General features: G+C 35.6%; 1 protein-coding gene across 1 annotated transcript in view; it reads right to left on the bottom strand.

Moving 5' to 3' along the window:
* The window catches only part of RALYL (RALY RNA binding protein like), a gene marked incomplete at its 3' end in the record, with an annotated part of 523,686 nt that overhangs the window by 189,834 nt on the left and 317,743 nt on the right, over positions 1-16,109 (bottom strand). Inside the window, exon 2 of the mRNA XM_082858435.1 lies at positions 8,007-8,082. Coding sequence (XP_082714561.1) covers positions 8,007-8,082 — 76 coding nt within the window. The remainder of the gene's footprint in view (positions 1-8,006; positions 8,083-16,109) is intronic.

Here is a 16,109-nt window from a genome sequence, read left to right as displayed (position 1 = left end):
GGTGTGAAACTACTACCTGTCACAAAGATATGAGAAGGTTAATTTTCCTCTGGATAAATCCAACTACCAATTGGTTAACACAGATGGTCACCCTAATTACCTGGTGAATTTACAATGAACTATGCATGATGAATGGTGCTGTCAGGCCTCTTACTTGAGGAATAGTTATGTATATCCTGAGAACATGTATGAAATGGGTTATAGCTGCTTCAGGATATAAAAGAGTGAGATTTCTTTCTGTCTTTGCAATCTCTTAGTGGATTACCTGTGATGAGTATGGCATTCTGAATTAATGCTTATTCAATAATAAGTATTTTCTTTCTCTACTAACTGTGCAGAGGATTTCTGGGTTTGGAGAAGATTTTGTTTTTAATTATAGTAAAAACAGTGTAAAGAGAGGGTATCACTCCCACAGTAAAAATTTTTTAGGCTTTAATTTGATTTCTTTAAAAATAGGACTTTAGATACATTTCAATTTTTTTTCATGCTCCCTTCCGTGTAATCTTGTAGAATAGGCAACCTATTCTGGAATTTTTAATTTATGTATAGATTGAGAAGATGGAAATTATATGAGCCCTTTTGGGTAAAAGAGGAATAAACTAACTCTTCAAAAATAAACACAAACAACTTAGATTAGAAGCTCATGGCCTTAAACTCTCTACCAAGGGCTATCTTAAAATAACACGTTATTGTAATGATCAAAAAAATAAAAGAAGGAAAACATATGAAATCAGCACTGATAGTGAAGATACTCCATCTTGTTGACCAAGCAAGATGTCTTTTGGAAGATAAAATCCAGAAAGCACCTTCCTCCAGGCAGGGAACACTTCCCCAGTGACCCAGCCATGAGAGATGCTCACCATCCTCCTATGCTCTGGTGGAGACCAGAAGTGTTACTGTCAGTGCTCTAACTCTAATATCCCATCATGAAAGTCTGAAAAACACAGAGTGAGGCACAGGGAATATATAACACCAATACAATAACACCTGAGTACTCTTGATGAGGAGCCTTTGATTCAACAGAAAACCCTGTTTTCACAAATGAAAGAAAACAACTATTTCATGACAGGCAGGAGCTTCTAAAGTATGGTAAAACTACCAGCTAGAAGAAAAGAGTTGTGTGTCTTAATCTACACCTGCCAACTGTGAGGATGAGGTGAAATTGCAGCACTTTCTCTCCCATGCTAGGTTTGTCATTCCTTTTCCATTTATCCCAATTTCAGAGGAAGAATATTAAGTAAAAGGTCAAGAGGCCTCTGTATGAAAGGTCATAAACATCTAAGCATGGTCTTTTTTCTTCCAGTCTCTGGGACTGGATAGACAAGAAAACCAAGGGCTCAGCCCTCTCCTCCCAGCATGCAGTTATGTGGGTAATTTGAGCTAGCCATTTGGGGGCATCACTCTTTCTGAGTTTCATGCAGTTTGTCCCAGGATGGTAAACTGCTTTGGGAGAAGCAGAAAGAAAGACTGTGTGGCTTGTTCTACTGCAGTTTATCCTTGGCTTTTGTTGAGAGACTTCATAATAAAACTCCCATTAGTTTAAAAATATTGTGTGTGTGTGTGTGTGTGTGTGTGTGCATGTGTATGTGTATTGTATAACTGCTACTGAGGGTGGTATCTACTATGCTGTTTAAATGATTTCATATACGATTAATAATTCTCTCAGAAGAGATAATTAGGGAAAAAATAGTTTCTCATCACAGATTGGAGTACTCTCTTTTAATAGATGATTACATAAATTATCATGTACCCCCTTTTTGCATTGACTGCTAGGAATCTCATGGATAAGTTTGATGCCCAATTTTAATACCTTATTATTACATACATTTTCTAAGTATAATTTGCCTGATCCTACCCACCTGCCCCACTCCTAACTCATATCTTGTTCTTGGCTCTTACCTCTTCTTAAAATTTGTTGTATCATTTGGCTTCCTTTGATTTTATCATAAATTGCCTCAAATCAAACAAATAGAACTGTAATGTTTCAAAAAGCCCTAGAGACGAATTCTCTGCATCAAGGACTGTACCATCCAGTCTCCTTATACAAGTACCATGTTATTTCTATATGCAAGAAAATATTCATGGATATTTATGCATTAAAAACATAACAGAAGACTGCAAATAGGTCATCCTTTAACCTAGTAGAGAATCGCCTGCAGCAGAACTATTTAATGTGTATTGTGTCAGCATTTCTTTTACACATTTCACATTAGAAGGTTTATAAATTGCATTCACTTAGTATTGAAATACGAGATGTATACTATAAGTAAGTGTAATTCTTTTTTTTTAAAGTCTTCTCTTTAGGCAGTTATAAGAAACATTAAGCTATTTAGTTAACCATGCAAATTTTAGCAACATTATCATAGCTCACAGCTCATTTTAAATAATTTCTTAAAATAATTTATTATAGACATTTTCTTTGAATCATCATAATAATGAGAATAACTAAAATGTGGAAAACATCTGTAACAGTTCCAGGCTCCTTAAACATATGTCGTCTTTCAGGAAACTTTTCTTCTTCCTTTATGCAGCTGGAAAAGCTAAGGAATAAGAGATCCAATTCGAACCACTTGTGAAGCTTTGCCAGTTTTAGGATCCAGGCCACTTAACCCTCTCTTCATCAAGCATATGCACAATTCTGAAGCATCCACAAAGTGAGTGTTTGGAACCTTTTCTGCTTCAGCAACATTTTATGTTTGCTTGGGAAGTGTGAATTAAAGAGATGACACCCTCAGTTACTCAGATATATGGATGTTCAGCTTTGAGTTTTGGAAGTAGGCACTGTTTTGTGTGTTTCTCTTGTGGATATTGACAACTACACTTTTCATGATAGTAAGTTTGTTGCCCAGGAAAGATTGGATCAGGAGCAAAAAGAGATCGTAGTTGCTACACAGATCCAGCAACAACTGAATTTTAAGTTGAACCTTGTAGGCATGTCAATGTTGGGCTTGTATACATTTCAGGACAGGATGCATTAGTGCAGGGGGTAGGAATACATTTCCCTGTCCTCCTCACAGTCCGTTTAAAAACCACAGAGCCCATTCCTAGACGGCTTCCTGAGTGGACTCACCTGACTATGCAGGTGAAATGGAAGCCTTTACCAGTGCAAAGGGAGGCACTGACACTGGAAGGATTAAACTTCTGAAAGTGAATTTTCCTTGACATTATAAAAGAAGACGTAAAATAAATAAAATAATCAATAGAGAATTGATAAACATTTCTCAGCAAACAGAGCAAGTTAATGCAGTGGAGATGTCCGGGTCATTTTTCCTCCATAATGATGTTTGGTATTTAGCATTAGCTGAAATTAGCTTCTATTGCTTTCATTTCTATTGTCAAGGTTCTATGAGACACTGTGGGTCACCCGAGGGTCCCCCTTTCCCATGATGTGCCAGAGTTACCATGAAGGAAGAAAATAGAACTCATGTAGGTCAAGTGGTAAACAAATTACCAGAGATATTTTGCTGTAGAGTCACCTTGCTCGTTTCACACTCTGAAAGTTTTTTGATCATTGACATTCCTATAATGTAACCCGCATTCATGGCTATCACCTCTAAGTGTGGTGATCTTAAAATGGTAATACTATAGGTTACCCTGTGACAATCTTAAGGAGTCTTAAAGGTACTTGGATTGGCAATCTTGATTCCCATGGCCATCTCTGTGAGGTGAGAAGGTTGCTTTGAAAATCAACTGTATACAACAATAAAACCATGTTTGGGAATAATGTCTAGTAATATCCATGAAATGAGTGGGATGAAACTTGGAGTTTTATGTGTCTTACTGAGCTGTGCTCCCGGTGACCCAGAGGGCTTCCTCTTGGTGTTAAAACCTGTGCTGTTCAGCTCTGATAAATAATATCTGTGTGCTCTGGTTGTCAGCTTTACTCACATCAGAGGGGAAAGGTCTGTCTCCTTTGCAAGCAGAAGCAAAACCATCATACAGTTATTCTTATTTAGCAATTGTTTAGCATTAATTGGAACTTGGCATGCTGGGAAACTCACTTTATTTCACAGCACCATAGACACTGTGTAATGTACAAAGCACATTTGAAGCAGCAATTTATTAAAAGTTACAATATTCTTTCTAGAGAATGGATTTGCTATTCACCGTTAGGACTAGATCCAATATTTATGGAATGTTCACAAATGATTCATTATGTGTCATTTACAAATAGCCTCTAATAGGAGACATTTTCATTATAAGTGCTATTTTAATGAATTGTCTGTCTCTATGGATTCATGTGCAAGACTGCAATAATTTCTTTTTACTTCCTTCCGCCAACCCCAAACATGACCCTGCTGCTGCTCATCATGCCTTTCCTATTTCTTCGGCAGAATCATGTGATCATTCCCCTAGAAACCTTGGATATATCTGTGACTCTCACTCACACCCCATTTCCAGTCACTCATCATATTAAAATGGCTCCTTGTTGCCTGCAGAATAAAAGCCAAATGTCCTTAGTCTGATAAGCAGCCAGATAAGGATGCTGACAGCCTGAGTCACCATAGCATGGTGGTCCGAGTGGTCTATCTTAGCTCTCGCCATAAGATGCTCATCTTCATCTCTGTGTCTGTGTCCCTGCAAATGTTCTCTGGCTGGCATGCCCTTCTTCCCATTTGTCTGCAGAGTGAATACCTGCGTTCAGAAGTTGCTCGAGAGGCATCCAGACTTTTCACTCCCTGTCTACCAGGCAGAATCTATAACTCTCTCACTTATTTCCTTATAGAAATGTATGTATACTTCATTTATGTTCCTTATATATATGTATATCTAACTCATGGATAAGATATTAATATATTAAAGCTTTACTCAGTTTTTTAAAAATTGTTACTTCTATGTGTACCATGTTAACTTAACACATGACAAAATCTTAGTGAAGGTTGTTTGGCTAAACTGAAAATCCTGTTAAAAGAAGTAACAAATCAAAGCAATGCCTCAGTGAATATTCTATGTAAATACTACTTTGTGGTTGATGATGCAGGTAAAATGGACATAAGTTAAGAAGAAAGTCTGATAGCAGATCACTGACATCCCTAATAGTGTAAATAGATATAGAGACATAGTAGTTTAGGGCACAAGATAGATCAGAGGTTACCTATAACCATAAAATTAGTTTACTTTTATTTTATTTTGCTCTCTCCTTGTCCTTCAGCCTTGGCATTTTCTGTGCCATTTGTCTAGAAGAACAGCCACCTTAGTGCTTAGACCATAGTAGACTCACAATAAATATGTCTTGTATGAAAGAATGAATGAATGAACAAATGAAATTGTTCCAGCTCTTTCATTTTACAGATAAGGAAACAGACCCAAAGATGTAAAAAATAGGAAAGCAGAAACCACCTCTTTTCAAGCTGCTACTATATTCCCCACAATGAGCTAAGTGCTTTCATCTCAATTATTCCATTTTACAGTATCAAGAAAAATTATACAACTATTATGTTAGATAAAGAACTTGAATCTCAAAACCTTTGCCCTATGATCACACAGATTGGTGGTAACTCTTGTTCTTATACTATGTACAGTGTGCAGGCTTTCTTTTGCCACCTGCTGGCATGATAATCATGGACAGAAACATAATTGATTATTGGTTTTGGTGGGCAGGATCTCTGCTTTTTAGGATCTGCATTGTTTAGATGGTAGCAGTAAATACAGGGAGTTGTGATCAAGTGGCAAGGTCTTTAGAGTTGAAAGCTGAAAAACAGTGTTCAGTTCCTAATCTTGTTACCTTTCTTCGGGCAAATCCTTTATTGCCTTGGAAACTTAGTTTTCTCATCTATAAAGCAAGGCAAATAATACCAACCCTGTGGAGTTCTGTGGTGAACAGATGAATAATGACTATGAAAACACATTTTGTCTACATAAAAGTAAAGTATTATTATTATTAAGCTTATGTAAGAATGAGGGCACGTGTATGAAAGGGCTTTCTCGGCTGCACGTTCACTCTCTTTTGTTCCCTCTGTTATCATTTTGCAATTTCATAACATCCCAGCCTTTTTTTTGTGTAAACAGATGAAAATAGGATAAATAAATATTTCCCCACTAATATGATTTGTATACAATATATCAGATTTAAATAAACTTCTGCTTCTAATTCTTCTGAATTCACAATTCAGCAAAACTTAGTAATAGAGAAATAACAGTTAAAAAGGCATTTGTTTCTTGTCATAAGCTTCTATTCTTGTAAGAAAATCAAAACACTCCAAGAACAGGGAAAATATGAAAATTAACATCATCGCACAGACACTGGTAGCTCTTTGATGAGAATAAAAGCCACTGACAGCTTCTTCTGGTAATAATTGAAATTATGACTTTTCAAACGTTCTGCATTAGCTGCAGCTCTATGCATAAATTTTAAAATCAATCTGATCAAAAATTATTTGCATTTCTCAGTTTTTTAAACATTGTCTTCTACCTCAAACAAGGTACAGAAAGCATCATTTGCCTTTTGTTGATGACTTCATCTCTGACCTTTAACATAAATACTGTCTTATGACCAATTATCAACAATTGTTAAGTCCTGTAGCTTTCCTTTTTTATATAAAAATTTTTATTAAAATTAAATAAATGTATACAGCCAAAGTGAAAACAGCAATTAAGATATATTTCCAATGTATTTTTTAAGATCGCTGATGGTCATACATTCGAGAATCCTGGGACATTAGGCTTGAAAAGGACCTTAAAACTCATCTAGTTCTGACCCTTTTATTTTATAGCTCGAGACATGAAGCTGTGAGTGGCTGAAAAGGAGATTTTCTAATTTTCTGAGAACAAAGACAAGGAAACAGCTCCAAACTATTTTTTGAGCACTCTTCTTGCTCTACTATATCAGAATATAATCAATTTCGATATGTATAACTCAATTCTCCTTTATCCAAATGACATCAGGAAAAAGGGGGCCTTGCTCAGCACTTACATTAGCTTTTTGGATGTGGACACTGACAGAATGAAGATTATGTATCTGGGACAGGACCAAATAAATTGGATGATAGGAGATCTCAATAGCCTGGAACAATTGGCTAAGTCTAACAAAAGGGAATTTAACAGAGAGAGATGCAAAGTCAGCACTTAGATTACAAAAACCAATGGCAAAACTACATGAAGTGGGACATATGGCTTAGCGGCAGAGCACTATTTTTTTTTTTAAAGTGGCCGTTTTTAAAGGAACCAAAATTTCCATGAGTTTAATCTTGACGTCTTCTCCAAATCAACTGAATTTTCCGTAACCTAATAGAAGTATATATAGAACAATAAAGATGCTAAGTATAGTCTACTCCGTCTACCTGGAATTGAGATTATAGGCATACACACTGATAAACTGGGGCATGTAGAGGAGAAAGACCACAGTGTTAAGTTGACTCAGATCCAAATATATGAGGAAAGTTTAAAGGAACGGTTAATGCCTCTCTAGAAATGAGAAGGATTACATTTGTTTTTTGGTGAAATGGAGATGAAATGAACATGTCATTTGTAACAAAGAGGCTGAGTGATCTGTTGGAAAGAACTCAGGGCATGGCATCAGAAAGCATGAGTTTGAGTATTGGCACCATCACTTATCAGTGGTGTGACCTAGGAAAGATCTCTAAGAAACTGCATATCAGGCTCTTGATCTGTAAGATGAAGAGTAGCAATATCTACATTGCAGGATTGCTGTGAAAATTAAATTAAATTAAATAGCATATGTAAAATATGTGTAGTACATGGCATGCAGTAGTTAACAAATATTAACCTTTCCACCACTTGTTAGGTAGAGTCATGAGAGATTTTTATTAGATTTTATTAGAGGAATATCTTGTAGAAGGGTTGTTTAAGCAAAGATGAAAAGGTTAGGCAAGATCGCTGCCAATGCTGCTTGATGTATTTATATTTTGGCCACGAGCATTTTGTTGTACTTTATGCCAGTTAGAATTGCTTTTCAAAATATTTGATTCCTTATAGGTTATATTGCCTTTTAAAGTTGAAAGAATTTTTCACTACTACATATCATAAAATAGTGTTTGCTTACTTACCTATAAAGTGCAGAAAGGGGCCTCTTATTTCCAGGTTTTGGTCTGTATGGTTTGGGTTCTCCTGCCATGTTGATATCTGAAAGCATAAAATAAAATAGTACTGATTAAGAAAATATTAAACCTTTTGAGAAAAGTAAATCATGAAGTTGTATTTTTATTTTTGTCATTTGTCTATGCAAATGTTATATGCCATTAATTCATTCACAGGTATCTATTGAGCAACTCCTCTAGGCCAGGCACTGTTTGAGACACATCATGCACCAAACAGGGTAGATCCATGCCCTTGTGAGACTTATCTTCTATGGGGAGGGGGCTTGAGAGATAGATATTAAACCACAAACATAACAAATAAGAAAGCTATATAACATATCTGAAGGTGAAAAGTACTATGAAAAAAAATGTTGAACAAGGTGGGGGATCAGGAATTCTTACTAAAAATAGAAAGAGTGAGAGACAGAGAGAGAGATTGAGATATCCTACTGATCTGGAGTTTTGCCAGGAACGTCTCAGTTTGTATAGACATTTTCATGGAATAAAGCTTTGTTCCTAAGAGGAATTGTTATATTTTCTTTGGTGATGTCTTCTCCAAGTGTTAGAAGGGTGGAACTGTAAAGCATACCAGCTTTACTGTGGAAACAACAAAATGCACTCAGCAACTGGAATGTGCAGTTACAGAGTTCTGGGGTGATCAGAAGGAATAAAGAGCACATCTCTTGTCTTCATGAACTAAAACAATAATAAAGTCTCTAAGATAAGACAAGAAGATGCTTAAGTACATGACAAAAGAGTATTTTCAAATAATTGACGAATCCTAATCTTAAAAAAAATGTGTAAAACTGTTATGAGGTTGGGTGGTAAAGGCTTGGGAAATGACATAAACAATTTGATTTAATAAAGTTAAAATTTTAAGAGGATGATAAAAAAAGAAAATCTAAAGGAGGTGAACTTCAAGAAAACTTTGAAAGAAGTGAGGGACATTATTCTGACAGAAAAGAAAGGCAAAGTTCTATTTCTTGTACAGGGGACTAAATATGCTGTCCGGGGATGGATGAGCCACCCATCAGTAAAAACAACCAAAATGTCTAGATGAAATACAATGTCATCTCTCTTTAACTTAATTTTTATTGGTGTATAGTTGATTTACAATGTTATGTTAGTTTCTGCTGTACAGTAAAATGAATCAATTACACATATATACATATCCACTCTTTTTGGATTCTATTCCCATATGGGTCATTATAGAGTACTGAGTAGAGTTCCCTGTGCTATACAGTAGGTTCTTGTTAGTCATCTTTAACATTAAAGGATAGGAAACATATGCTCATCTAATTCAACATCCATATCTGGGAAAATCCTTAACTAAGATGAGAAGGAGGGCTTCCCTGGTGGCGCAGTGGTTGAGAGTCCGCCTGCCGATGCAGGGGACACGGGTTCGTGCCCCGGTCCGGGAAGATCCCACATGCTGCGGAGCGGCTGGGCCCGTGAGCCATGACCGTTGAGCCTGCGCGTCCGAAGCCTGTGCTCCGCAACGGGAGAGGCCACAACAGTGAGAGGCCCACATACCGAAAAAAAAAAAAAAAAAGAAGAAGAAGAGAAGGAAACTTCTTTCACCTCCCAAAGAGTATCTATATAAAATCCATAGTAAATAGCATACTTAATAGTGAGACACAGGGCACATTTTCTTTAGGATCAAGGGATTTAAAAGCCACATAGCACAGGGAGATCAGCCACGTGCTTTATGTCCACCTAGAGGGGTGGGATAGGGAGGGTGGGAGGGAGACACAAGAGGGAGGAGATATGGGGATATATGTACACATATAGCTGATTCACTTTGTTATACAGCAGAAACTAACACACCATTGTAAAGCAATTATACTCCAATAAAGATGTTAAAAAATAAAGAAAGGCATTCACTATCACCAACTCTATATAACATCATACTGGATATTGTAGTCAGTGAAGTAAGACAGGAAAACAACATCAGAAATGGGAAAGAAGAAATGAAACTGTCATAATTGCTGATAATATGTGGGTCCACATAAAAACCCCAAAGCATCCACAAATTACTACAATTAGTAAGAGAGTTTAGTAAGTTTGTTGGAGTTAAAGCCAATATACAAAATTTAATTGCATACCGCTACATAGTAATACATATTTAAATATATAATTTGCCATTTATATAGCATAAAAATAAAGTAACTAAGGGTAAATACATTATAAAATTTTAAAGATGTTTATGGAGAAAATTATAAAACTGTTTATGGGGATTTTACAGTTACCTTACATAAAAAGAGAAATTGGAAGACTTGATATAATAAATATTTAATTTCTCCCCAAGTTGATTTATTGATTCTATGTATTTTCAATAAAATCCCCAAATACTCTTTTTGTGTCTATGTGGAGTTTGACAAGTTGATTCTAAAATTTATGTGATAGAGCAAAACATCAAAATAGCCATGATATACATAAGAAAAAAAAATTGGCAAATTTACCTTATAAAGATTTATTTTTAAGCTGTAGTAATTAAGACTACAGTTTTGGTACAAAGAAAATGAAAAAATGGAACTGAGTACAGAACCCCCCAACTGACATACACATATATGGATACTTGAATTATGATAAAGCTGGCACAGCAGATGAAGGGGTAAAAGCTAGGCTGCAACAACACATATGAAATTGGACCTCTAACTTATATCACACAGAAAAATAAATTACTTATTGGATTAAAAACCTAAATGTGAGAGGCAAAAATATAAAACTTTTAGGAGGAAATATAGTAGAATATATTTATGAGATCAGAGTATGGAAGGATAATCTTAAACAAGACATAAAAAGCACTAGCCTTAGACTATAAGAATGATAAATTCTACTACATTAAAATTAAGAATTTCTGCCCATCCAAAGTCACATAAAAAAAATGAAAAGAAAAGGCACAAATTGGATGAAGGAATCCTTGACAAAGGATTTGTTTTTGGAATATATATTCATTCATCTAATAGGAAACAGAGACAAACCACCAAATAGGAAATTGGGCAAAAACTAGTAAGGACACTTTACAGAAGGAGAAATATGAATGCTGAATAAACACATGAAAAGATTCTCAATCTCAGTAGTAATGGTAAGTGCAAATGAAAACACTATGATGTACAACTGATACCCATTGGATTTACAACAATTTACAAAGTCTGACAATATCATGAGCTGGTGAGGTTTTGGTGAGCAACTCACACATGTATACATTGCAGGTATGAACATAAATTAGTACAACTATTTTGGAAAATAATTTGATAGTTTATAATAAACTTAAAATGCTCAAACCTATGAACCAGGAGGCATGCCCCTATAGAAACTCTTGAATGTGTGTACCTTAAGATAAGTACAAGAATGTTTATTGCAGTACAGTAAAATAGAAAAAAATCATGGAAAAACACAAATATCCGTTGGCAGGTAACTGGATAAATGAATTTTGATATATTTACACAATGGAATACTATACAGCGGAAGAGAGAGCGAAAGAGAGAGAGAGAGAGAGAGAGAGAAACTTAGAGCCATTGGCAACAATACTGATGCATTGATGAATCTCAAGGAATGTGACACTGAGCAAAAAATAATGTCATGGAAAAACTGACAGACTGAGTCCTTTTATGTTAATAAAAATACAAATTTAACGATATGTTGCATAGGAATGAAAATACAGGTAATAAAACTAAGAAAAGAAAGCAGAAATAAGCAATGAATTCAAGATGAAGTTTACCTCTAAAGGGGCAGATAAGGGTGTGGGACTTGGGAAGGACATCTGAGGGACTTCGAAGTTAATCATAATGTACTATTTCTTAAACCGGATAGTAGGAAAGTAAGTTTACAGTATAGCATCATTTTGTATAACAAATACATTACAAATTTTATTGTATATAAATATATATATACATAAATTATATATACACATTTAACTTTTATTTATATATTTAAATTCAATATATATACACAATTTTTAATTTGATAGTAACTGATAAAGAATTACAAAAATATTGGTAACAAAGATGGTAAGGTGTGTGTTGATAAATATTCAAATCAGAGCCAGTGGATTTTTGTGAACAAGGGTTTCAGCAGAGATTGTGAGTGGGAAACTAGAAGAAACGAAGAGCAGTTGGGAGGATGGATTAGTGGATGTGAGAAGATTGTTAGAGACTCCAATTAGAACTTTACATCTGATTTGAGTGGGAAATTATTTTGGCTTCTGAGTTGAGGACAGCCCTGAGAATGAATTATAAAGACACTGACTCTTGTATAATTTGGAATAGGGCCCAACCAAGATCTAGGCTGTCTAAACCTTTCAGATATGACAGAGTTGGAACAAAAAAAGTGAGTGAAACAAATGAAGATTTCTATTATTTTTATAAGCTTCACAGTGATGCTAGAAGGTACATGTCCATGAAATATCATGACACAATATGTGTGTTTCTAGCTTAGACTCCATTACTTTTGAACTGAAAACATAAAAATATTCTAAGTAAACAAAAAATAACTTGAGATTTAAGTTTATCAGCAAGTATTGTAACATCCATTTTTGAAATAATATGTAGCCAGTGGTTCTGAGTTTGACAACCAATACATACAAGAGAAAGCCTTCTATGGAAAGTTGCTAAACTCAGTATTTCCAGACATCAGCATCTGTTCAAAGGTAACAGAAAATGCAGAAAACCTTTGTTCCTTACAGACACTGAATAGTGTTCACGTGCATAATTTTTCTTTGAATGTTTATATATAAGCATAAATGTATGCTTAAATATGCAAATTTATATATTTTACCCTGCTATAGTGAAGATCATCTATAACTTGGTATTAGTGGATGGGGATGAGGTGAGAGAGGCTGGGCGTAGACAGGGCAGAAGGGACAGGGGGCAGTGAGCTCAGTTAATCAGTGAACATGAAACGTTGCCAGGGTCTGGATGAATGAGTATTTCCTTTGTATTGAATTTTATAAATACAAGATTTAATTGTGTTTTTGGAACAACTCAGCTTATTTGGAAGCCAAGGCTCAGGTTCTCATTATCTCAAGAGCTGTTGGCCTTGAAGGAAGCCTAAAAGCAGTATAAATGGCCTCTTAACATTGAACTTTTTGTTAGCTACAGAAAGACCTCCTGAGACTTTCTTCCCTGATTGTCCTGGCACTGTGCAAGGCACCCACAGGCAAGACAAGAGGAAGAATGACCAAGGTTGAATTTTCTGCCACTCTCACAAGATAGGGACTTTGGAGTAAAATGTTGAGATACAAAAAATAAAGTGTTATTTCTTAAATTCCTGAGTTTGCATACAGATTCATACTTAATACTAATATTTAGAAATCTTATACTATCTTCAAGAAAGGATGTAAGTTTAATCATTCTTAGCAAATTCTTTTGAGATGGACCAAAAAAATCCTAGTAAATTCCTACTTGTTATGCAGAAATGCCTATAGATGTACCTATATACCAAGCTGGTGGACTCTATTATTTGAGTATTAGAATCCTATTCTCATAGAGGGGGTTGGTAAAATTAGATAAGCACCGTTAGAAAGAAGTCTCTTGAAGAGTTTCTGTTTGGGTCTGAGACAGGCTGGAAGCTGGGACCCTTTGCTTCGGTGCTGCAATATTTGCACCTGGACAAACGTCTCCTCAAGCAACAAAATACAAAGAAACTATAAGAGACTAAAAATAATTGTGTGCAAGCACAATTGGGGCAAATTCTGGACAACAAGACACAAAGAGACCAAAAAGACCAAAAAGACCAACTGCCACTTCTGGAGAGCCAGAAACAAAAGCAGGGCAACAGGAGCAAAAGCAGGGTACTGCACGTGCCCTTGAACACAACATAAGGAAAGGAGTGGGCACCCCCCCTAAGCCACCCTTGTGGCCTGAACCCTGGACACACCCCTACCTTCACCCCATATAAGTAAGCAGCTCGCCTGACCCCACCCCCTCCCCAGCCCACCCCCACCCCGGGCAAGCGAGCAAGCAAGGGAAGTAGGCCCAATAAAGCTTTGCCTGAATTTCCTGTCTGGCCTCTGATCACATTCTATTGATTAAGGAGGTCAAGAACCCTGGTTGGTAACAGGTTCACTAGACATCACACCTGTGTAGAGAAACTCCCCCAACTCTGTCCAGGCATAGGAATACAGCAGAAGGGAGCTAAAGCTCTACCCATGACTAGGAGATGACTGGAGACAACAGACCTCCATATGGAGGGAGATGAGGTATTTGCATTTTCTCATGTGACATTATGAGCCTCTGTAAGAACAAACCATGAGGCTTATAAGACAGACCTTGTATCTATTTTGAAGTTTCAATATTTCAAGTGAGCATGAAAAAGTATGAGGAAAAAATTAAAATGTACTCAAATTATCCTTCTAATATTAAATTTCAGATTCAAATAATTGAAAAATATCCTGTTGGGCTACTAACTACCTTTTCATAGCAAATTACTTAAAGTATATTAAATGCTCTAAAATTTAATCAATTTTCTTTTCTTCTTTATTTTTAAACTAAATAAGTGAAGTCAATACCATGATAGAAATAACTATAAAGTCACAGAACTGAAAAAAAGTCAAGGAGATGAACCTATTCTGATTTGAGGTAAATGAGATGAGGCAAGTGGAGACAGGTACTGTTCAAAAGCATCATCCTTGAAAAGGATACCCAACACATGCAAATATATTTATTTGACCAGTCCTTGTTATGGTACTACTAAAGATGACAGTAAAAGCATTCAATCATTTTGTGCTTTTGACTCTTGGGAAGATACCTCCAATTCTACACCCAAACAGACGTGACTCTCCCTCTTTGCACTCCCATTTTACTTCATTACATCGTTCCCACAGCACTGACTACTGAGTGTTTGTTCCCTTTGACTTTGGACTTCTAAAAGGCAGTCATAACTTCACTCAACATCTTATGCCCTTTAGTTAGCATCCTGCAGAGGGCTGTTGATACAGTAGGTGCTCAAGGGATCCAACGTTTAACTAAATTCATACAAGCCAGAATGTGTGTCCTTGCGTGGGTTGTAATGTGTCCAGCCAAACACACTTTGTCAGAACATTTCCTAAAGTGGTATTTATCTAAACAGTGTTTTAGAAAGTGTTAATAAGAATGTTGCCAAATTAATAAGTAACGGTAAAATAAATTTGGTAAAAATGCAATAATGTATCCCTTTCTCAAGTATTTGTAATGCATATTAAAAGATTCTGAAAACAGAAACATTCAGTTATGTTTAACTCAAATGCTTTCATATATATATATATATATATATATATATATATATATATATATATAAAGAGAGAGAAAGCGAGTGTTTTTTGGATAGCACACCTGTTAACATCCAGCAAAACAGAGTGCCCCCAGAACACTGGTTTATGAGATACCCTGAAATGATTAGAAAAATATTTCACATTTATTTCTTTGCCATGTTTTCAATTTGGAATATCCTCTTATTTCTAGAGAAATTTAGCCTTGATATTGAAGTGACGTCTAATTTACAGTATAATAAGGCGTCCACATTACCAGTGTTATTTTTTAGATGGAGAAACAAATGAAAAGAAATATTTTCCTAAATTAATTAAAAATAATATCTTTATTCTTGGGATTTTTTTGTTTTGTTTCCTTTCCCAGGTTTAAATAAAAGTTTAAATAATTCAGCTATGGCATATAGACTGCCAGGAAAAGTCATTCAGTCTTTTATCCTTCACATTTGGAAGATTTAGGGATTCATTACTGTTCCATTGAATAAAAATTCAGGAAATAAAGAAAATAGTCTGTTATGTTTGACAAGTTAATGCATAAAACCATACATTATCCTAGTATAAGCACCATACCACTAAAAAGTGCTTTTGCAGTTATTATTAGTTTAGATCCTCAGAACAATCCTGTGAAATAAGTAGAACAGGGATCATTATTCCCATGTCACATATATAGATGTTTGTGATACTGAGAAATTAAATGACTTTCATAATAATATCATCAGCTCATTTCACTACAGCAGTCTTTATTACTGAGTACAGCCCATGTGCCAGGCACTGAACTAGTAGGAGAGGGGATACCCTGCCCCTGCCCTGCAAGAGATGATTGAAAG

The sequence above is a fragment of the Leucopleurus acutus genome (assembly GCF_964270905.1).
Source record: "Leucopleurus acutus genome assembly, chromosome: 17".
NCBI classification, from domain to species: Eukaryota; Metazoa; Chordata; class Mammalia; order Artiodactyla; family Delphinidae; genus Leucopleurus; species Leucopleurus acutus.
The sequence above is the reverse complement of the archived record's forward strand: the minus strand, read 5'-3'. Positions and strand labels throughout refer to the sequence as shown.